Source organism: Lissotriton vulgaris, chromosome 2_1 (assembly GCF_964263255.1).
Source record: "Lissotriton vulgaris chromosome 2_1, aLisVul1.2, whole genome shotgun sequence".
Lineage (NCBI taxonomy): Eukaryota > Metazoa > Chordata > Amphibia > Caudata > Salamandridae > Lissotriton > Lissotriton vulgaris.
The window spans coordinates 1,992,597,163-1,992,620,934 of NC_141687.1; the positions used below are offsets into that span (position 1 = coordinate 1,992,597,163).

At 43.5% G+C, this 23,772-nt stretch overlaps 1 protein-coding gene across 6 annotated transcripts in view; it reads left to right on the top strand.

The window, feature by feature from the left end:
* CRTC3 (CREB regulated transcription coactivator 3) overlaps nucleotides 1-23,772 on the top strand; it is a 1,134,508-nt gene that overhangs the window by 549,456 nt on the left and 561,280 nt on the right. For all 6 annotated transcript variants that reach the window (XM_086958213.1, XM_086958215.1, XM_086958212.1 and 3 more), the window contains exon 4: nucleotides 18,468-18,529. In XM_086958213.1, coding sequence (XP_086814339.1) covers nucleotides 18,468-18,529 — 62 coding nt within the window. The remainder of the gene's footprint in view (nucleotides 1-18,467; nucleotides 18,530-23,772) is intronic.

The window sequence follows — 23,772 nt, forward strand, 5'->3', positions numbered from 1 at the left end:
ATGGCAAATTGTTAGAAGTTTTATTTAATAAATTGGTCAAGACTGATTTGCATAGCCAGTCCTGAACTGGGGTGGCGAACAGTGAACTAAAGAACGATGATGGATTCAACACAGGTCTGTGAATGAGAGTCAGTGTCTCGAAAGGAGACAAACAGCTGCCACCATTGCAAATTGTCAGAAGTATTCAGACACCACAGTGAATGGTAAAACACATAAATGCACAAGTTGTTAAGGAAAATGGTGCTGATTTGAACAGAGTAGCATTAAACTGAGTCGCTATCTTCTGAGTCAGTAACAACACTAGTGTTGTTTTGACAAGGATGTTTGTGGCCCATAATATGTCTTGTTCCTGGATTTGCTGAAAGCCAATGCAAAACGGCTGGGTTTGGATCAAAAGTGTCTAACTCTGGCCCATCTACTTGAATTCGCATTAAAGCAGACATGGTGTCACTTTTAAGGGACGTACGGAGCTCATTTTTTATTCGGTTCATGCTGCTAAACCCCCGTTCACATATTGCTGTTGTTGGACTGATGGAAAGCATGATTTCTAAAATTGGAAGGACATGTTTAACTTCTTCTGGGCGTTTTTTCAATAGCTGAGTGAAGAGGGATACAGGCTGCAACAACCTCCGATGAAAGACGTACAGTTTAAAATCTAGCCACTCTCCAGGGGCAGACTCAATTTCTTCATCAGTAAGTACCTTTTTGTAGTACTGTACAAGGTCCTCAAATTCTTGATCCCCAAAAACTCTAATCTTTTCAACAGAGTCTGGCCACAAAGTAAAATCAAAAATGTTAAACAAAGAATGCGGCTTGCCTGAGATGTGCTTCAGAAAGCGGTCACTCATAAATGAAAGAGCATTCTCTATTAACTCAATAGTGTCTTCCTTGACACTAGTTTCATTAGAGCTGCCTTTTCTAGCAGGCTTTGCCTGTGTTAGTAACGGGACCCCTGCGAAATTTCCATCTTTAAAAAGCAATTGAAATTGTGTTAGTGCTTTTCCTGGCTTTGTTTTCAGCAGTATTAGCTTCTGTTGAAGCACCTCGATTCTTCTTGCAACTTCAGAAATAAGAGTATCTTCTTGTTGAAATGCCTTAGACACTTGCTGAAGCAGCTCTGTGAAGTCTATCATGAAGTGCAAGAAATAAAGAAACTTCTCCGACTTCATGTCATGAAGCAATCCTTTGGCTTTGTTTGAATATTCATCAGTACCAGTAGCAAGGTGCTCAAGATGAAGTACTGTAGCTTCCCAGTTTGTCTTAAGCGCTGTTACTGCCCTGTGCTGACTTGCTACCCATCTGATTTGCTGCAAGCCACCAAAATGTTGTAACTGCTCTTCCAGATTATCAGCTATCTCTTTAAGTTCCCTTCTCCGCTTAGGTGAATAATAATATAGTTTGAAACATCCTTTGAGCACCTCTTCAAATTTGGATATGTATGAACTCTTTTTTTTAACATCACACACAGCAAGCTCTAGGTTGTGAGCTACACAGTGCACAACTGCAATGTGATTGCAATTGTCCCATCCTTGATGCTTGGAGACTTCGTCCAGTAGCTGCTTCACAGCACCAGATTTAGTACCGAGGTTCACAGCAGCTCCATCTGTATTCAGACCAATGCATTTCTGGCTCAGAATATCCAGAGATATGCCCATGCTTTCCAGGCCAACCATAATAGCATTTTTCACTCCGGACGCAGTGGAGTTTTTCATGCTGACAATGTCACACAGATGGGTAACAAGGGTGCCTTCACAAACAAATCGTACATAAATAAGTTCCTGTTCCTGAATTCCTTTGTCAGTTGACCCATCTGACAGAACACTGATGAACCTAGCATTTTCTATTTGGGATCGAATTGACATTTTTAGGGTCTCGGAAATTGCTATTACAAAGTTACGGCATGCATGATCAGTCATATAATTTTCGAAATTCCACTCAGGATTGTTCTTTTTCTGCAGTGAGCAGAGTTTTGGAAACTTAATAAAAGCCTCACCTTGTTTAGCGATATAATAGGCTGTATTAAATAAAATGTTTAAGTGCCGGATATTTTTTTCATGCATTTTTGTGATCGATTTGGCTATGCAGGTCTCCTGTGGCTTTTGAATTGCAGCTTCATGTAATATGCATTTTTCATGCAATTTGCTCTTGTGGTGCCATTCCAACGTCTCCCTTTAGAATTTTTCTGTCACACCAACATATAGGGAAGACTTAGTATCTGCAAGATGAGGAAATTTCCTGCAAACTCCACAATACAAAACTTGAGATTTTTTAAAACTGGGTTCAACTAGGTCAGCAGCAGCTCCATTACTTTCCTGTTCTTCAATCACTGCCCACTTGAAATCTTCAAGCCATTTCTGTTGTACAACTCTGTCTTTTTTTTTTGATCATACTCCCTTTGCTTTTGGTGGATTTCTTCTAATCTCCTTTTTCCAACTGCTGAACTCTCTCCTGCATTATTCATTGGAGTTTTAGCTCCAGTTTTTCCGGCCAACCACAACCTGATGTCGGCCATTGCAGCTGCACTCTCTGCCTGTTGTCTGCCTTGTCCTCACTAGTTAGCCAGCACTTCTGACTCACTGACTGCTTCTGTCCGCTTTGAGCTAGAATCAAAAACAAAACTCACTGTAACTAATTTAAAAATTTACCATGTGTTTGTACAAAACTATACTGGCTTATAACATTTGCTTTCAATAATTAATAACATATGATGGTTCCAATATAAATTTGTATGCATCAGATCTGTAACTTTGTGGCACTCTCAGGTTCGCACAAAAGCACCCCAATTTGGAAATGCGCTCTAATGGTAGGTACTGAACGATGTGCAACACCAGTGCAGCTTCTAAAATAACTACTCACTATTGAGACTAGTCTGCTCTTGAGTATTGCGGGTGGTTCTAATATGGGGGAGGCTTATACCTGGTCAGTAAAAGGTCTGCCTGACGCTTCCCCCTCCCAAAGCCTAACTCTGGGCCTAAACTACTTTTTGGGGGGGAAACTGGGTGGTAATTAGTCAAGTGGTCACACAATCTGCACAAGCCGCACCTTCATGGTCACACTGTCTTGCAAGCAAAATCAAGCAATGAAGGTGAGGAAACATGATGTGGCCATCATAGCTGCGAGATCACCACCAACAACCCTTCCACCCTCCTCCTCAAACTCCATACCTTCCCTTTCAAGTGCAGGCCCTGCCCTCGTACCTCCATAAGACTCAAGTTTCACAGGCATTGCATTCTGGGACTTGAGGCCCTGTTTATTCAAAAACTACACTGGATCTTATAACGCAAAGCATAAATCTGGGCTGGGTAGGTCCCTCATGCATGGACCCTGGAATCTTGAAACGTCAGCTGTCCTTTTTCGACGCCACATTGTACAAAGTTGAATCAACAAGTCACTCTTCAGAGGCATTTTAAACATGCCAAAGTCTCATTCAGCCAATTTCAAAAGGATCCTACAGGCCTTCCTCTCAACAGAGCAACAGTCAACTCTGCACAGCCAAACAGAGGGGGACGGGGGGGATTGGAAATCATACCAGGAACGTCAAGTACGCTTCTGAGAGAGCTTGCCACTTTTCTGTTTGCCCATTTCATCTAATACACTGCTTGAGCTAGGAAACCAAAGAAGGCCTAAAAGCGCTCTCTAAGATAACACTTAGGTCTATAAGGGCTTTATGTGTATAAGGGGAGACAATCGAGTCCTGTGGGGTGTCTCTACACCCTTGTTCTTCAATGCTGGTGGTTTGGCTCAATGGGGCGTAGAAAGGGTCCACAATACAAATTCTAAATTACCCTGGTGCCAGCGACATCTTTCCAAGACTCTGCATATCTCTGCAGAGCGTCGCAAAGCCTAAATGAGGATATACTACACCTCAGTGCAGAAAGAGAGTGAGTATTAGCACTCAGCAGTTGCAGGAGTGAGATTGCATGGATCCCTAAGTATGTGGCCGGCTTTCCGTCTGCAGGAGACAGTCACCTTTCAATGTAATGCTCCCTACTGTTTGGGTGTACGGCAGACCCTTGCACCTTCATGCGTCTTATGCACTCAGAAAAAGAAAGGTTTTAACACGCTATTCTAGCACATGCTACAGGAACCGCAGGAACAGCAGCAGTGCGACGGTGCTCAATACAAATGTCATGTAGGGGTAGGTGGTAACTGGCACAACAGATAGGCAGAAACTGATCACACTTACATTCAGAAAAAGTAATGTAACACTACAAAAGAGGCCAATCTTTTACCGCAATGTCTCAACCATTACAGAACAGTCATCAAAAAAACACGCTTTTGCACATGTACGGTATACAAAAAACATTCACATTGCTAATGTGGGTTGGACGACAAGGAAAGTTTAGGAGCTCATTTGCGCAACTTGTACACCCTGGTCACAAAGAAAGTCAACTTGATACTCTAGAAAATGTCTGCGGCAAAGAAGAGGAACAATTGTCAGAATCATTAATGTCCCAGTGCCGGAATGTAATGCTTCAGAAGCGCACCACTTTCTATCAATGCAGTACCAGGTGATCGGAGTAACCAGAATGTGCAGAGGTTTAACAAGTGCGTTTTACAAAACGTATACCACATTAAAGGTGTGCAACGCCCAGAAAGTAGAGATAATTTAAGAACAACATTGTGTTAAATGGGGTATTTCTGTTCTGGGGCTCCGTGGGGAGCAGTAGGAAAAGGGGAAAAAAGATAGAGAACCAGCTTGCTAGACAGACAGACAGCCAGACACACACACACAACGGATGAATAGAAATGTCTCTGGTTTCAACCCATGGAGCAAACGTTGTTCAACGATGAAGGGCTGCAGTCACTCAGGATCACAATGTTTTCAATAGGCCACCACTGTACCAGGTAGACACACCAACTCGAATTCACTGCAATACAAGCCCTCAAAGAAAGGATGCGCGTTGGCTTCATCTGCTTCCTGTCGAATAGTTTACTCTAGTTAAAAAGATTTTTAAAAATGTTGGTGCTGCAAAGTGAGGTCACGTTTCTTCTACACGAATTGGTGGACAACTAGGTTACCACTTTTGAAAATAATGACCCAAATTAAAGTCGAGTTAGTCAAGGCAGTCTGCCATCTTCAGAGCACTTCTTTGCCCTGCCATGATACAGATAGCAACTTCAGACCATCCCCACCAGCACAGTATCTAGACATTAAAATAACTTTCTATGCAAGTTACAAAAATACAAATATAGACACATGGTTCCCTGGTGACGTGATAAAGTGGCTGCTATATGTAAAAGTGCCGGGGCCTACCCTTTTGCTTTTGATACCGGCCGGGTCGCGACGCCCCCAGACAGTGCCATGATCAGGGGATTACATGCATACAACTGAACGGACACTCAGGAGACTCACCTGCGGGTAGCATGCTATAAATAATAAAATTATTGCGTGACTCAGCGCGCCCCAATGCGCATGATCACATTCACCAGGTCCACTCCAGACCCAACCCTAAGGGTGAACATAAGACCGCGGCGGAGACATTTCATCAATAGTGCACTGCCAGGTAGATTTTTAAAAATCGTCATGTAATATTTCACGAGGAGAGACACGGAGTACAAACAGTCTAATACTACTAAACTGACTCTCTGACCCGTCCCGGTGACGTCGGTCAGGTCAAGGCCCACATCGGTCCCTGCAACAAAACCGGCCCCCTCTCATAAAACCGGCCCCCACCCCATCCAGCCTACCGCTGTTGAAAAAGGAAAGCTAACGCTGTTGGAAAAGGAAAACGTAGACTCGGAGGCTGACCTGTGAAGGTGAGACAACATGACGGAGCCTCGTGTAAATGAAAAGAAATTTAAAAGTGACTCACCTCTGCCAAATCGTCCCGCACTTTGCCACTGAGTCCCGACTCCACCGAGGAGAGCGCGTGTGGTGGCGTGCTACGTCACTGCTGCACTTTAAGCAGCACAGCGCGGGGGCAGGCCAGGGCTGTCATTGGTAGCGCTTTCGCGCGCTACAAGATTGACGGCCCTGGCCTCCAAACAATAGGCAGTGTGTGCATGATGCCCCCTAAAGACTTTAACTGCGCACCGCACCACCTGCACTCCGCCTATCGTGCGTGCGTGCATGAACATGCTGCCCCCTAAAGCCTTTCATCGCGCACCGCACCGCAATGCGCTGCCACCTAGAGCCTTCAACTGTAACTGCACCTATTCAGATAGCACTCGCCAGGCCGGTCAAGTAGGCCTTGAAACTGACTCGACCTGAACAGAATTCACTCGCATTTGCGAGCGGGCGAGTACATTTGTCGAGCCCTGATATTACTATGCGCACAGGCACACTTTGCCATGTATTGGTTCCACCCCCCAAACCCCCTTATATGCCGCATTTGGCTGTAGAAGATGGCTACATGGCCCCTGTTCCGCCCTCGGGATACCTGTTTACATCAGGTGGTGCTCGAATACGAGATCCGTCCTTGGTAGATTGTACCATAGCCGCCTGGAGGAAGATCGCAGCCAAACTAGAAGCCCCAATGTTGTATTCCCCAAAAATGCCACTGCTACACCACCCAGCGCTACAGGTCTCTGTGAGGCAATATGTCGTAGGATGTTAGCACAACTTAAATACACAACATGGGGGGATCTGTATGCAGGGGTAGTTTTCGGACAAAGGAACAGTTTTTCGACACACATGACCCCACTACAATGGATTTATTCATGTATACAAGAATCCGGCAGAGCGTGAAGGCTGCCACCCCAACATACACCCTAGAGCCGCCTACCTTGTTGCTGCTCCAAGCCCTCTTGCAGTTGACCCCCGCCTAGACACGTCACCTCGCTGCTGTATAAGCACACGCAAAATACACCATCACCTTACACCCTAATAGCCCGGCTGGAGTGGGCCAGGGACCTATAGACGTCCCTAGGGATGACAGTGGGAACTTAGCTGCAAGCAGACAGAGGCCCTCACAGCCAATAGCCAGCTGAGACTCCTCTATTATAAGTTTGTGCAAAGACTATATTACACTCCCTCGAAACTCCACAAAATTAAACTGCGAGAAGATTACAGGTGTGCGAGGTGTGGAAAAGAGCGGGCGGATTTCTATCACTTGGCATGGCAGTGCCAACAGGTACAAGGTTACTGGATGCAGGTATTCAAGGGTATGTCATATATGTTAGACCTACAGATACAGCCGACCCCATTGATAGTATTGCTGAGTTGCACCCAGGACATTGTTACAGCACATAAAAAGTTTCTAGCATTAGGATTCCTTATAGCAAAGCACAGACTTGCCTGCAAATTGGGATGGAAACGGGCTACCCAATTTAAGGAGTGGATACAGGATTTATCCACCTGGCAAGAGCAATCACTATTTCATGCAGATCTGCTCCCAATATCGTCTAGACCAAAAGATATATGGGTCCCCCTAACTATATACCTTCTCTCTCGGAAGGCAGATTCAGATGCCGAACAGGAAGAGGCGATGGACCAACCAAGACCAGGGAAGTAAACATTGGTCCCCCCTCCTCTCCGTGAGATGGACGGGAGACTATAATGCAAGAAGCGATGAAGAGAGAAGATGTGAAACTCTTGTGGGACAGTTCAGATGGGACTCTAAGTGTATTGAAACGCTGCATGGCTTGCCCTTCTCCGAATGGGTGTAGACTGTTGGTACTAAGGGTCACACTTATCTGGACCGTGGGCCTGGTTGGACAGCACATTAGATTTTGTTCTGCTATACTGTAGGGCCACTGACAGGAAGGGAGAGACAATGTTGTTTGATGTTTAAATGTTACCCTGGAGGGGATTGATTGGTTTACACTGTAAAACGCTTGCATGCATAAAAACAAGTTTATGCTGTTCAACTTGGTAATACAATAAATGCAGTTAAAAAAAATATATAGCCCCCCTCTGTTTTTGGCGACCATTAATGACCAATTCAACTAACTAACCTTACATTATATTCTCTACCGTCATTTACTGCAGTGTTTGACTACAGCCGCCCTCCCCTTCCGTGAACGCTCATGAGGCCATAAGTTCCTATTGAGAGTGTATGTACAAACGTATGATCGCAATTCCAACAGCGTAAGAATGAAGTGAAATACGCATATAAAAACAACTGATAAATGTCTTTTAAAACGCTGGGTATTATATGTGTGCCATGTGTGTATATATATATGTGTGTGTTTTTAACTGTGTGACGAGTGAGTACAATCATCTTTGGGCAACTCAGCACCCACTCTAGAATATGAGTATGGCGACCTTGATAATTTTGAGAGAAAAATATATCACTGTGGTATTCGCTGCCAACTTTCCTGTCCACATGATAGTGATATGATGGTGATATGTTACATACAGTGTCATTTTTGTTCTTTTGCAGGTTTAGAAATACCAAATAGGTATTTTTTTTTTGCATGCTTAATTTTGAACATGAACTGTGGCTGAATAAAATTTCATTTAGACTTACTTATTACACATAATAAATGTGTGAGTGAAGTAGGGATCACTTACGGTCCTGAAGAAGAAAGCCAAGGGGATGGCTTTTGATACATGTTGACCAAATAGGTGGCAGCTCATTATAGTATACCCCATACGCCTCCCCATTTTGAATGTTTCCAGCTAGGGAAGTGAATAAAGTTTATTTTTAATTTGCACCACTATCCTCCCTGACCCTACCACTCCTATCTCTGCACTACACATCATTTTTTCACTGAATTAAGTGCTCCTGCATCTCTGTAGGTTGCATTATAACCCAGTAAGCAGGTAAGGTAGAAGACCAGATAACACCAACATCCCCAACACACCCCCTCCCCAACCCCACCTCCATAGGCTCAGAACACTGGTAGAACACAGCTTGGAAGTGATGAATGAGACTGAAATAAAGTAGGATTTGGAAAGTAGTTTAAAACAAGGCTGCGCTGAAAGCGCAAGATTGAGGAAGCACTGGGACCAGACTTCACCGTACCTGCAGTGAATAAAGAAAAGAGGTCTCAAAATAAACAAGATTAAGAATGAAACTGCAATGAGACTGTAATCAGCTGGTGCTCCTCTGTCTTGAATGGAAGTGAGCTATCGGCACCCAGAAGCAGTCAGAATGCAGCAATTAAGAGGCGCACTAGAGGGGTCCTTTGGCACGCAGGAGGCAGGCATAAACATTCCCTCTCCTTTCTCTCCTCTCCCTATGTATTGCCTATTTTTTGATGTATTGTGTAATTGTTGATCTTTTTCTGTTACATTGTTGATTCTCATGTAAAGCGCTCTGATACCTTCGTATATAACCTGCACTATATAAAACTCTTCAAATAAATTAATAATGTCGGTAATTACAAAAGGTCTTGCAGACAGCGCATGCGCTGTAGACTCATCCTAAAAACAAAGAAGTGGTTAGGGATTGCTCGCTGATGAACCTGGCTTCCTCTGAAAAGGTTGATAGAACTGGCTAACTGCTACCTCACGCCCCTCCCAGATCTCCTATTTGCTGACCCTGCTGTACACAGCCACTTCCAGATAGACATCAGATCTCCCATCTAGAGATGCTCCGATCACAGTATGCTAGGATAACCTGTTACTTCTACATATGCGAAGGTGACACATTCTGAATGGGCTTGGTTTACATTCATTTTAATTCCAGATTGCCCTTTTGAGAAGACGTGTTTAGTTGTATGATGTTGGTGGCGGATACCTTACTGCTTTTTGGTTATTGGTTACAGCCCGCAGTTATACTGTGGAGTTTTGTTTTAAGGGGAATGATAGTACGTATGTAGAGGCTTTTTCCTGAGTGCTTTGTGTGTTCCGTTTTCTGCACCGGAAAATCATAAAGAAATGTTCCTAAAACAAAAAGTGACATGTGGATTATCAGTATGTGGGCAGAGTCTGCTGCTTCCTATTGTCTTGCAGAAGAGTCTGCTTGTGATTACACTACAGAATACCTCTGCGAATGTAGTAGTAATTAATAACATACTATCCTAGGAAAGTTTCGATGTATAGTCTCCCCAGCTGATATGCAGAAAGATAAGCAGGATATACCTTTCTGTGCACTCATACACCTACAGCATCAATTAGATAGCCAAGTAGAGATAAAGCTCCTTGTGCTCTTATTGTTAGCTTGCTTGATCCTTCAACGCTAAAAAGGGGGTGTTTACCCAGAGATGCAGCTTCTGCAGTAAAATCCCAAAGATTTGTTGCATGTGCTTGATGGTTGCAAGTTTCTTTTCTAGCTGAATAGCCTAGCTGCATCAGCTTATTGGACAATGCACTAAAAGTTGGAATACCTAACAAAACGTGAACTCCTTGGTTGTTACTGAACTGAAACAGCATTTGAGCCAGGAATGTGGGGTATCTGAAAAGAAAGCTGCCTACAAATTTTCTTATTGGATTCTGGTGTTATTGTATGAGATTTCCTTTGAGGAAATTGAGCGTGTTTATTTCACAGATCTGGAGGATTGTGCAAGGTTTCTTTGCCGAGGCTTGCAGGCTTCAATATTAGCTCAAAAAGTTTCCAGAAGAGGCCATCTTGGCTTGGCAGTGCTCCACTGACCACATATGAGGTGGACTATTGGTAAAAGAAGCAACATCCATTGCTGTTGACCTCGCAGTTTATGGAAATTCAGGATGTTGAATGATTTAAGATGGTATCAATACCCCTGCCCTGGGATTCTCTGACTTAGTGATTTTAAGGGAAAAGCAGTTAATATCTCAGAAATTGCTGATCATGGTTAGAATTTTTCTAATGCCAGTTTGCCCACATTTCCAGGGACAGCATCCCTCATCGCTGGCCTCGCTCGGATGATCCTGGACTGCATGGCAAGACAGACTTGATCTGTGAGTCCTCCGTAAACGTAAGCTGAAGATTACAGGGGAATTGGAAACTGGTAGCCAGTGAGAAAACTGAAGATTGTTGGAAAAAAAGCAGAGGATTGCTAGTTCCGACGGACCGATGTGCAGTTCAGATCAATTTGGCAGGCTAAGACTGCTTCTCGTCCTCGAGTGGACCCCTGACTTCGAGGGATGTAGATTGGAGTTGACCCAGACGTCGGATACCTTTTTATTTTTTTATTTTATTATTATTTTTTTATTGATCAGTTCTTAACATGAAAATGAACAAAACAACAAAATAGGCAAACATAGGGATTGATTCATAACGTACACTTGAAATTATAACTACCAGATAGGTCATTACAGCATAATGATATTATCATTGCAACGAGACGTCTAGTTGTTGAAGCATAGGATGCCATATTTTCAGTCCTAATTTTTTATTTTTCACTGACTTTAAGCGATACAAATTATATTCAAAATAAAATACATTGTAGAATTTAGCTCTCCACATTTCATACGCTGGTGCCTCTGGCTTCAACCACATTGTGGCTATACACAGTCTAGCCACCGCCATAGCCATAAAGATAAAATAGCGATTAGAGTGATTATTCTGCATAGGTTCTAACTCATCACAAACCCTAAAAAGCAACATTTGCGGGCTTATTACACAGAGTACCTTAGTCATTTCTAGCAAAAATCGTTCGATACATAGAAAAAGCGGATTAAATACATTGTAATCAAAAAAGATATGAACAATATCTGCTTCTTCCATTTGACATCTAAAACATTTACCGTCATATTTATTGCCCCACTTCATCATTTTAACTGGTGTATGATATAGATTAAAAAGCGTTTTGTAGTGTTGTGTACGCAAATTTGCAGACAAAATTAATTCATTTGCCAAATCTCTCTATCTAACCAACCCTGCCATTTAGAATCTTGGAGATCAAAATCGTCTTGTTGCTTAGAAAGTAACATTTCATATATTGTCCCTATCTTTGCCTTTTTATACATGGCTACAATAAACTCATTATGCGAAATAACCTGTAGCTAAGCATAATTGTGTAAAAAATCACGTAGCTGTAGGTATTTATAAAAATCGTCTTGGTTATTGTATATGTTGCCATTAAATCCGAAAAGGCCATCAATACACCATCCTTGTATATATTGCCCAAGCAGCAGTTCCCGTTATTTCTCCAATCCCAAAAAATCCCTCGGAATAATTCCGTAGAATCCAGTGGTGCATGAAAATGTATCCGTTTTATGGCCAGGATTTTACATGACATTTTCCACCCCTTATATGCTGCAATCATAATTTTAAATCTAGTCCGTTTGTAATAACTTGGCTCAAAAAATTTCAGCAAAGCTAAACAGGCCAAATCTTCTACTAGCATCTGGTAAATATCAGGAACTTCAAACGATCGAGCGGCCCCCCCTATTAGCATATACTTTGAATTTTGAATAAGACAAGCTAAATAATATAACAAAGTTAGGAACGGCCCACCCTCCCCGGGACAATGGAAGCACCATATATTTTGATGCCCGATGTGCTTTCCCCGCCCCCCCAGATAAACCTGTCAGTAACAGATTGAAGTTGCGATAATTGAGGCCGTGTAAGCTCTAAAGGGACTGTCCGGAAGTAGTAAATTACCTTAGGAAGAATGCACATTTTCAATACATTCCGACGCCCTATCATTGACAAATGAAGAAATTCTACCTTTTCTAATTGTTTTTTTCAATATCGGACCAGTTCACTTCTACTATTTCCTGAACAGACATTCTAACTTTAATCCCCAGATACTTAGCCTCCGGTGTTACACGGAGTTCGCCTGGAAAACAATCCAGTCGTACACACGACTTGCGTTTTAGAAGAGACGTTGGATACCTAATGGTGAATTGGACGGACAATACCCGTTCTGCGGCCTCCTTCACCCTCGTTCCAAGACAGAGGCACCCTGCATTGGACTTTTCCAGAGTGGTCCGAGGTTTGGGTTGTCCTGAAGAGCGGGGCTGCCAGAGTCTCGAGGTGCAGCCACGTACTCCCATCGTCCGTGACCTAAGGCACCCCGCAACAGTTGCAGTCCACATACTTGGGTTCTCCTTGACCCCCACTGGGTCAGCGCTACCGGGCCCCCTGCAAACAAGGCAAAACCCACCGTGCCTCCCAACTCGGCACCTGGATCCCGGGAGCGAGACTCTTAACGGATGGTTTGTGTGTCCGAAATCTGCCGGCTCACCCACGACCTCTGCAATTTCCGCCGCGCTACACAACGCGGAGCCTGAACCCCTGGAGGGAGGCTTTGTCTGTCTGTTCGTGTCCCGGGCAAGCTTTGTGTACTGGAGGACTGCCAACTCTCAGGCAGATACCAATGGACCCATGCAAAACTGTGAGTAGACATACACTAGGGTTGCTATTTGTGAGCACATAAATAGTTGATTGCTATACTTTGGATCGCTTCTGGGGGTAACGTGACATTAAGGAAAGTGTCCTCTAATTGCAGAGGGAAGCCATTTTACCCCAGGCCTCTACCCTCGTTCCTCTACTATTTTTAAAATGGCTGATCTCCTGATCCCAGCTTCCTACTATGCCCATAGGTGAGGACTCCCCCCAACCCTGGCAGCCATCTTGTAACGGCTACTACCATGCTTGCAGTTACCTCTCATAATCAGCTCACAACTTCAACAGGGGCCATCTTTTAATGGTACCTAATCAATTTTGGCTGCCATCTTGTAACGGGTAACCTATTTATTCTCTCCATCTGACATCAGATCCTCCCAAATTGACTGTCCATTACCAACACCCACTAAGAAGCACCAAACAACGGCTATCTTGTAACGGCCCCAACTAACCTGGCAGCCTTCTTGTAACGGCAAATCTATATATATTGGCAATGTGTCATAAGATTAACTTACGCTGAATGTCAACTGTCAACACCCACTTGATGTTATTATAACCAATTGATAACAGCTCTCTTTCCTTTACTTTATTTTACTGTCGCTCCTCACTGCCAAAGGAATCTCACATCATGACTGGCCCAATCATGATACCTGAAGGCAACAGCACCTACTCTAATTAATTCCCTCCTAAGCTATCAAAAAATGCCTCGAAAACCTTCAAACACAACCTCCTCAGTAAAAACCCGGATACCCTATTCCTGGATCACTCCTACAACGCCAAAAAAGGCATTATAATCAATAACCTTTTATTTTTCACAAGAAAGATAGCCAAATGGCGATCGGCCTTTCACCAGTTACTATCCATCCAAGGCCATAAAAATATTCCCTACGGACCTAAGATTACAACGAGTCACACGCAGAACCTCAGAGCCTCATTGAATATAATGTCCTACAAAAATGGCACAGTCCTTATTCAAGCAGCTAACAAGGACCTAAAACTTTTCGACAAATACTTTGTCACATTAAAAACCCACGCCCTCAGCACACTCACTCCCTCTCAGGTCCTCCCTAAACCCTCCACCTCCTCCTCTACTGAAGATCAGAGATCGCCCTCTTCTCCCAGACATGAGGATAGAGACTCTACCAACTCTCCGGCCTCTGCACACATTGAATTGACACCCTCTGCTACTTCACGCAGCACCTTTCTTTATCCCCTTCCTTCACTTAGATCCATGGAAAGAAGCAACGCCAACTCTCCTTCGTCTCCACAAACTGCACAGACAACTCCAGTGACCGCAAGCAACACTGCTCGGGAGCTTAACACTACCCCCTCCACTCTTTCCATTCCGGTAGAACAGCAACCCCTATCACTCATAAATGATGATAGAAGCAACAACTCCTTCTCCTCTTCAGGTACTGCATAGACACCCTCAGCATCTTTAACATCACGCAGCACGTCTAGGAATCCTACTATTACCCCCACTGCCCATTCTTCTCTGGATGAAAATCGAGCACATCCCTCACCTGGTTCACTCTATAGAAAACTTTAAAAATAAAATAAATAAAATGGACCTGCCAACAATGGGACATTTACAGGAATAATGGGCCATGATTGTTGCATTCTGATAACTGTAATCACCGATATAACACTGTGTGCAGCAATAGGATCAGTAAAGCCTCAACTATTCATCTGTCTCCTGGCCAGGAGATGACCGATGTTGTCCTCAAGGTTTTGTGGAGACAACTAGATTGAAACACCCGTTTCCTGCTGCACTTGTGGGTTCAGAGGCAAAGAGGGGCTCACTAAGCATGCAGCAGGTGACTATCCTTCGTCTTCCTGAGCCTTGGGCAGTGTAAACAATTGATGATGAATCTTCTTCTCAGACAGCAGATATGTGACCTCTTGTCCTGGGGCAACACAGACATCGCAGCAGCTCCCAGATGTCCTCAGGCAGCGGGGCTGATTAATTCCTCCCAAACAGCCTCTCCTCTCTAGGATGCAAATCTCTTTTGACTGTATGTATGGACTTGTTTATTCAGGGGCAGTGTTTCTTTCTTGCCTGCAAAGATTCTGTGATGTACTAGAGGGAACAGTGGCATCTTGTGTAGAGGTCAGAGTATTGTCTTTTCCTTTTGGTTTTTGGGGCTCTTCTGTCTTATTTATTTCTTATCAGTTTCTTGTGGGATGGACTGAGATCAAAGTTGGTGCAAAATAAGGATTGTTGTCTTTCATAATCTATTCTAGTTTGGCTTTACTTGGACATGTTCAGTAAAATCAGTAAAGGCTATAAAAAGGTTGGAAATGAGGGGGTAATGTATTGAATACTTTTTGGTAATCCTATTACAATGATTTACTCTCTCACCCCCGTAATTACGGCCATTCTGCCCTTCAGTGAAGTCATTGCGTCTTCGTGCTGGGGCTTTGGTAGTTTTGCTGGGGCTAATTAGGGTAGGTCTCTACTGGTGGGGAAGCCTGCCATGAATGGAAGGGCGTTGGGAAAATATTTGGATAGTCAGCAGAGTGACTTTCTAGTTGGGGATAATGTCAATATTAATATGGGTTTGGGTGAAGAAAATTGAATCAGAGTATTAAGATTACTGGTAGGGAAATTTCACCTTTCAAGTAGCTTCTCTGCTACGATGTAGGCATCTTGTTTTCCATGCTGCTTCTAAGTAAAAAGGGCAGCCTTGAAAACGAAGAGCAGGTGGAAGGTAGTGGTAAAAGATACTTGGTGCATCTTGAAAGTGATAGGCCATCTTGTCAAATGCATAACTAGATTGTTTCAATTGGCTAGGGAACATATAGCTTTTTAAATAATTTGTAGGAAATTTGTGCTGAAAATGTACTGATTTGGCACCACGTTTTCAAAGATTTCTTGGGAAGTGAACCTCTCTACGCCCATTTGAAAGGTCAGTCTTTCTAGGCAATTCTAGGAATATATCATGTGTCTCTTCAGAACTCCATTTAACTTTTTAGCCATTCTATTCCAAAAGTTCACTGTACGTTATATCATTTGGTGCAGGTTATTAAAAAAAAAAAAGATCTTGAGGGAATACATGTTGCTTCATGGGCTCAATACAATACGGGTACAACATTTACCCGGGTACACATTTGTGGCCTATCAGGTTAAGATTTCATCCGCTGTCTCCGAGCTCCAGCCCTGTAGGGAACAGGGATCTAATCACGCTGAACCCGGAACAAGAAAGGACACGTATAACTGCACCCTGAACAATTTACTGCCAGTTCAGTGTCTATACTGATATCCAAGAACTCACACCACCATTCTCAGAGGTATCTTATTTATAATTGGCTTTATGCTATTCAGATGTCCTTCTCTCCGACAAAACATGATATTAAACTTCTTGTCATATCGATGTGTGGTTAAAAAAAAAACACAATAGTTATAAATGTCGCGGCAGCAAGCATACCGAAAACGCGCATTGCAAATCTGTTTACAACAGAATTATTTTGTCTGAATTTCACAAGCTGGAACATATCGTGGCTTGTGAGGCACTTGAGAATATTGAGTGGTTGTGTGTAATTGGGTCCTTGTTCTCACTTGCACTGAGTGGGGAGAGCGTGGGCCATCTTAAGGTCCTTTTTTCATGTAAAAGGATGGTGTCGGAGTGAAAGTCGTACCGACTTCTTGACTGCCATAGAAATAGTTGCATTTCTTGAACCAACGGTGTGCGGGTGGTGCATGTCTCCTCAGCCCTGTGCTCAGAAACATCTATAATTAGCCCGGGAGCCTGCTCTTCAGAAAGCATGTGCTGGATTTTGAAGGAGTCTGCCCTTTATTGGCTGCCGGTGCTCCTGCTTGCCAGTCCAATAGTTTTCCACAGGCTGCATTGTAGAGAACGGAGCCATGTGTCCGTGCGGAGGAGGTGCTAACCTGGAATACAAACATTTGCAATGCAATAGGTCTCGCATTTAAATGTGAGGCCTATTGCATTTCAAAGAAGCGGCCGCCATTGTCCTTGGCACATGCTGCACTGAATGCAAGCAAAGCACGTGGTGCTTGCAGTAAGAGAAACTCAAAAAAGAAATCTGTGCTCACAGACTTAAGAAGACGCCCTGTGTAACAACTGAAGTAAAGGGGCCATTAGCTATGAGAGATTTTACAAATTAAGACAAGGCCGTTCTAAGGAGGGACTAACGAGCCTATTTACGAATCGGAAGCCAGCATTTACAAAGGACAATGACACAAGCCAATGACAAATATGGGCGGGGCTTCTCTTCCATACTCCACTACAGCAGTCGCGCTGAGCAGGGCATGTGCGCTGACTCAGTCACAACCTAAAAAGGGGTGGTTGGGAAAAACCTTGCACCCTGTGGTGGGCACCCCATGGTGCCTGCCACATGGTGCATGGTTGGGAAGAGGGATCCCTTGCGTACCCCTATGGGCCCCATTTGTCCGCCTCCGGATGAAAGGGGGCCTGTAACGACCCCCCAAAGACAGATACCAACAGCCATTTTGTGTTGGGCAGACCAAATCGGAACAGCTGTCCGAATCGGTCATCATAATTGCTCGTCCGGAAACCGTATTCATAGAGCTGTTCGAATCAGCTCTGAAAGACTCAGGCTATCGGAATACCTTTCGGAACCGTTTCGTACTGCTCGAATGGTTAGCGGACATCGTAATCTGTTGTTGGGAAATGTGAAAGATTTAAATTCTGCAAAACCGAATCCCATTCGGAGCCTTTCTGAACGATGACATAATCGGCCCCTAAGTATCGACCTTTCAGTTTACTTAAATAAGTACTGTGAGTGGTCTGCAGGAAGTCAAGCTTGTAATTGACATCAACAATAATACTTAATTTTGATTGTTTTCTTTAAGAAGTATTTGTTAAAAAGTAACTACTGATGAAGAAATCATTACATTTCGAAATGTGTCCAGTAGTACAAGGATAATTTGAATGAAAATGAAATTGTTATGAATGAGGTATTACTTTTATTAAAAAGGATGGAGATGAATATCCATTGGAAATGTATCATATACTTGGGTGAGATATCTCAATTTTTGGGGGGATTTTTTAAAAATCTTTGTTATATTTCCAGAAGGTGGTCTCTCGTAAGGAATTAGCCAGACATATACCATACATACTTTTAGAATAATGAAAAAGGTGTGTCGCAGCAAAAGTGAACTTTCTGAAAAGCTTGCTGATGTCCTGAGAATCAGTTTTATGATTAAAATTTAAATATTTATTTAATTTGCAAAATGTGCTTGTTTATTTACCACTGTTTACTGTTGCATGATTAAAGTGTTGCTACTCTTGGGTCTTCTTTTCCTTTACTCGCACTCACTGTGATGGTTCTCCTTATGGGTCAATTTACCTCTCGCCACCATCTGACAACAGCTGGAGAAGGTAAGCAAATTAATGTATTTATTAAACAAATGGGCAGTACATGTTACTTTATTTTAGAAATGCATATGCTGGCTTTCACTGCCTGGGCAATGCTCCTCTCTTGATGATAAGTATATAAAACAGTGATGGATGGAATGCTTGAATTAATCTCCGCTACTTGTAATCACTTGGGGTCGCATCCCAATCGATCATTATTTTGCACACCTTGCCATCTCAGTTTGGACCCAGCTATATGCAAATCATTCTTGACCCTGCTTCAATAGGAACAGTACAGTTCAACCTGCCAAGCCAGGGCCTCGCTGAACTGAACACATAAATCCAGGACCGGTTCTCCCTAGTTATTGGCTCATCAGCCAGGTTAAGCTTGGTTTCAGTGACACCGTATACGCACAGGACCCACATCTGGGCATGCCTGTCCCACTTAAGACCACATAATACCTGTACAAAACAGTAATGGATGGAATGCTTGAATTACTCTCTGCCACTTATAATCACTCTGCGCTGCATCCTAGTGCATAGTTCTTTTGCATACCATTCCACCTCAGTTTGGACCAAAACTATATTCAAATCTTTCTTGACCCTGCTCCAATCGGAACTGTCCAACCTGGAACCGCCAAGCTCCCTGACCTTGAACACAAGAACCCCAGGACATATTTTGCCATAGTTATAGTCTTATCACCTGGGTATTTCCAGTGACACAGTGTGCACAGGACCTACATCTGGGCATACCCGTTACACTTAGGGCGACACAATAACTATTCAAAACAGTGATGGATGTAATGCTTGAATTAATCTCAGCCCCTCGTAAACACTCCCAGCCACATCCCAGCCCAGGCATGGGTCCGGGGCTCTCTTTGCCCCTGGACCCAGCTATTCCTGGCTGAAGACCCGCTACTATGGCGATACCAGTCCTAGGTTGCTTGTGGCAGTTCAGACTGGACTGTTCCCATGAGGATCATGATCAAGACTGATTTGCATCGGGCTGGGTCCAAAGTGAAGTGGCATGGTGGCCAAAAAAAACCGATGAATTGGCATGCGACCCAAGCTATTGCCAGTGGCTCAGATTAATTTAAGCATTCCATCCATCAACTTTTTGTTTTTACATTTGACGCCTCTTAATGGTGGCATTCACATGCTATACATTCTTTGAATTATTCACATATTTTGGCAGTTTTCCTGTTCTGTTTCAAAGCCCTTGGGTTACACACCTGTCTCTCTTTGCTTTTTTTTCCAAGCTGTCCTCTAATGTTTTGCTGTGTAGATGGTCTTCTGAAATTATTGGCAGTAAAAGTGTTTCCTTGCAATAACCTCCTTCGAGTCTTTTTCCAAAGCCAACAGTAATATTGAGCTCAAAATTCCATATTGATGTGCTGCACAAGGTGAATCGTCTTGTGAAGTGAAAATACAAACAGATTTTTTTAACGCCATGTTGTTGGAACGTGGGTAAATTATTCTATCCAGCATCTTAAGACTTGTGTTTACCGAAGTTGTTCAATTTTTTTGGAAACTTGTACAACCAAACAATTGTAGGAGGAAAAAAGGGGCACTGATTTATCTGTAATAAATTATAGTTGGTAGGTCCAATACATAGAACTCCCAATCAATGTCTAAGGTAAGGGGATTTGAACCTTGTGTGTAGAACTAATAATACCATTTATCTAGAGGTAGATCTACAACAACTAGGTAAGAAAGAAATGTGGATTGTCAGTCAAATGGTGAATGTGTTAATTACTCGACTCGTAATATTAAAATGCATCATAGTTGTTTGACTCTGGCATGACCTAAAGGGACAGTCATTCTTCTAGGTTATACTTTGTGAAGCTTCCTAACAAATACCCACCTCGGTTCCACATGAATTGTGAAACAATAAAGTCTGCTTTCAAGCTGCTGAACCAGGACAATAATGCCATTTGCTAATTTCCTCTGGACAGCACTGACCTGAGTTTGAACCTATCTGTGTGGTAAGTAGAGGGAGAAGTTACGAGGGTTAGGAAAGGGAGTTGTGAATTGAGGTTTGTTAGAGGAGGTGAGAAAGACTTTAGCATGGTGTGCTGGGAGGAAAAGGGTGCAAACGATAGCAGGGGGTTGGAGTAGTGAGGTCTAAAATGGGTGAGAAGATGAACAGGAGAGACAGTAGGTGTTAATGTATTTATTTATTTATTTTTACAATGTATTAAGCGCGAACGAATACCCGTAGGGATCTCGGCGCTGAGAGATTCCCTAGTTTTCTCCGGATGCTCATAGTAATATTAGCTTAAATTATTGATCAAAAAGCCAAGTCTTTAATCCTTTACGGAACTGCAGAAGTGAAGAGGACATCTTAATGTACTGTGGCAATACGTTCCATAATTTGGATGCCGCAACTGTAAAGCAACGATCTCCCCATGAAACTGTTTTGGATCGAGGGACCACTAATTGGTTCAGACTGGCCGATCAAAGCTGTCTAACCGGTTTGTAAGGTATCAGCTGATCCTTAAAAAAGTATGGGCCTTGGTCATGCAGTGCTTTGTATATTATGCAAAGTGATTTAAATTTGATCCGATTACGGATCGTTAACCAGTGGTATCTCTTGATGGTATCTGATATCGGGGAAACTTGGGTTTCCAGAAAGCAGCCGTGCTGCTGCATTCTGTACAGACTGAAGCTTGTTCGTTGTCCTAACTTGGGCATTTAAAAACAGACCATTGCAATAATCAAGAGATGATAACACTAAGGAACTAATCAGTGTTTTGGCGGCAGTGTCAGGCAAATAAGGAATGATTTTCCTGATCAGCCTTAGTTTGTGATGGGCTGTTGCCGCTACCTTATTCGCATGTGCCGTGAAGTTTAGCTCCACATCGAAAGTTACTCCCAGGTTCCTAACCTTGAGAGCTGGGCTGGGGGGATCTCCCATGGCGGATGGCCACCAGGTTGTTGACCACTCTGGTCGAAGGGGTCCAAAGATAAGCACCTCCGTGAAGGACTGGGCTATTTAAGACCCAGCGGTGCCAGGGAACAACACCTGAAACCTTCGTGGGTAACCTGCTCCGGCGTACAAATGACAGAGACACGGGACACTTCCTTCGGCGTCAAAGATTCGAGCTTTATTTGCTGCATGGAACACAGAAGTCACGGCAAGTACAACGCGTGCAACTTGTGGAGACTGCTTCAAATTGGTTCTGTGGATCGCTCCTTTTATACATAATTTCACCCATAGGTTTACATGGTACACAAAGGTTTATGGCTCAGTTCTCATAGTTATCCCCTAGAGGGGTTGCTTTGGTCTCTTTGATACATTCAAGGTCCGGAACATAAGTGCGGAAACATTTTGTGGTTCCCAACTGTAAAAACCCATCTTCCCACCATTAGTGCATTCCAATCAGCAGTAAAACAGATTGAAGAAGGAACAAGGACAGGTGCGGAGGAAGATGGAGACAGTGGGGATTTGGAAAGGGTGTAAAAGGGGAGGTATCGAGAAACACGAGCTCCTGGCATCAAAGGGACGTGCCTAATGAGATGCACGGCTGAGACAATAGACCGGCACGGCAAGATGAGCCTCGAGCGGGGCCATTTGACTTACAGTATCATCCCCCTCGTCATAAAGACACTTTCAAAGGACATGTGTCTTCCGTACATATCTTGGGAATCCCAGGGTCGCGAAGCGGACAGCGTCCGTTCGCTGACTACTTGAGGGCAAGAGACAAAATGGATGCCATATCTAAGATGGAACCCGTGGGTACAGATAGAATAACCCACGAAACAGACGAACGGTTTAGGTTAGCACAGCGAAACTACATACACCCACTAAACTCGTCATTTGCGGTTCATAGATACCAGACTCGACCATATTCGTGCGAGTCAAAAACATCACTTACAATTGTCACGGAACCTCATCCGTCTTATCGGAGTTAAGCTTAAGGCAATAAGATGCCATCCACTCTCCGATTGCAATCATTCCATGTTGGAAACGGTCTGCCACCTCAAGTCCATTGTCTTTAATGGACAAAACCAGCTGAGTGTCATCAGCATAGGAGGTTACTCTCATCCCATATGCTTTGATGACATTAGCAAGGTCCGACACATAGATATTGAATAGTGTCGGACTTAGGGATGAGCCTTGAGGAACCCCACAAGGTAATGACAATTTGGCGGATTGATATGGGCCCAGGGTGACTGCCTGGGATCTATTGGCCAGGAAAGATGCAATCAGGTTTCTGGCTAAATGGTGAATGCCCATCTTTTCGACACGGTCGACCAGGATCTTATGGTTGACCGTGTCGAAGGCGGCCGATAGGTCTAGCAGAACAAGTACTGCTGCCCCTCCTTGGTCTCGAATTGCTCTGATGTCATCTGCAGCCTTGATTAAGGTGGTTTCAGTGCCATGATATCTTCGAAAGCCAAATTGGGATTCATCCAGTAGATGATGTTTCTCTACGAACTCGACCAACTGTTGATTCATGGCCTTTTCGATCACCTTAGCTAAGAATGGTAGACTCGCGATAGGCCTATAGTTCTTTAATTCGGCCTTATCTAAAGTTGATTTCTTCAACAAGGGCTTCACCAGCGTGTTTTTTAAGGAGTCAGGAAAAATTCCAGAGCCTAATATGGCATTACAAACTAAGGTAATCACCGGGATAAGGGTATCCATCACTGGTGGGAGGACTGAAAATGGGCAGGGATCTAATGTCGATCCGGTTTTGATAGAAGATATGATAACTTTAGTCTGATCTTCAGTAATTACCTCAAAGCTACTCATGGCCTTGTCAAAGGCCAGATCAGGAGGAGCTGATGTTGTAGGATTAGGAGAAAAGGCCTGATAGATATCATTCACTTTTGAAAAAAGAATTTGGCCAATGCATCACAAAATGATTGAGATACTGGCGGGGTCAGATCAGGAGCATTACCTGACAATGTTCTGGTGATATCATATAATTGTCTGCTAGAGTTTTTAGCTTTTTCTATTTTATCCGAAAAGAGGTGTTAGTGTTATGTTAGTAGGGGTATTATGGTGGTGATGGTTAGAACGTGAGTGAGGTAGTCCATGTAGATTACAGTAGTTGGCAGGGGTTGGAATTTGATGAGTGCATGGGTGTTTGGTGCTTCATGAAAGAGAGGTAGGATGGAAGGTCAGAAACATGTTTGTTAAATTGGGATGGCAACAAATTGGCGTGAAATCGTTAACGTCGTTTGGTGGCCCTCTCTGCAGGAAACCTTTTGCCTTCACCCCTCCTTTTTTTGCTGAATTTCTTTTTGTTGGCTTTAGT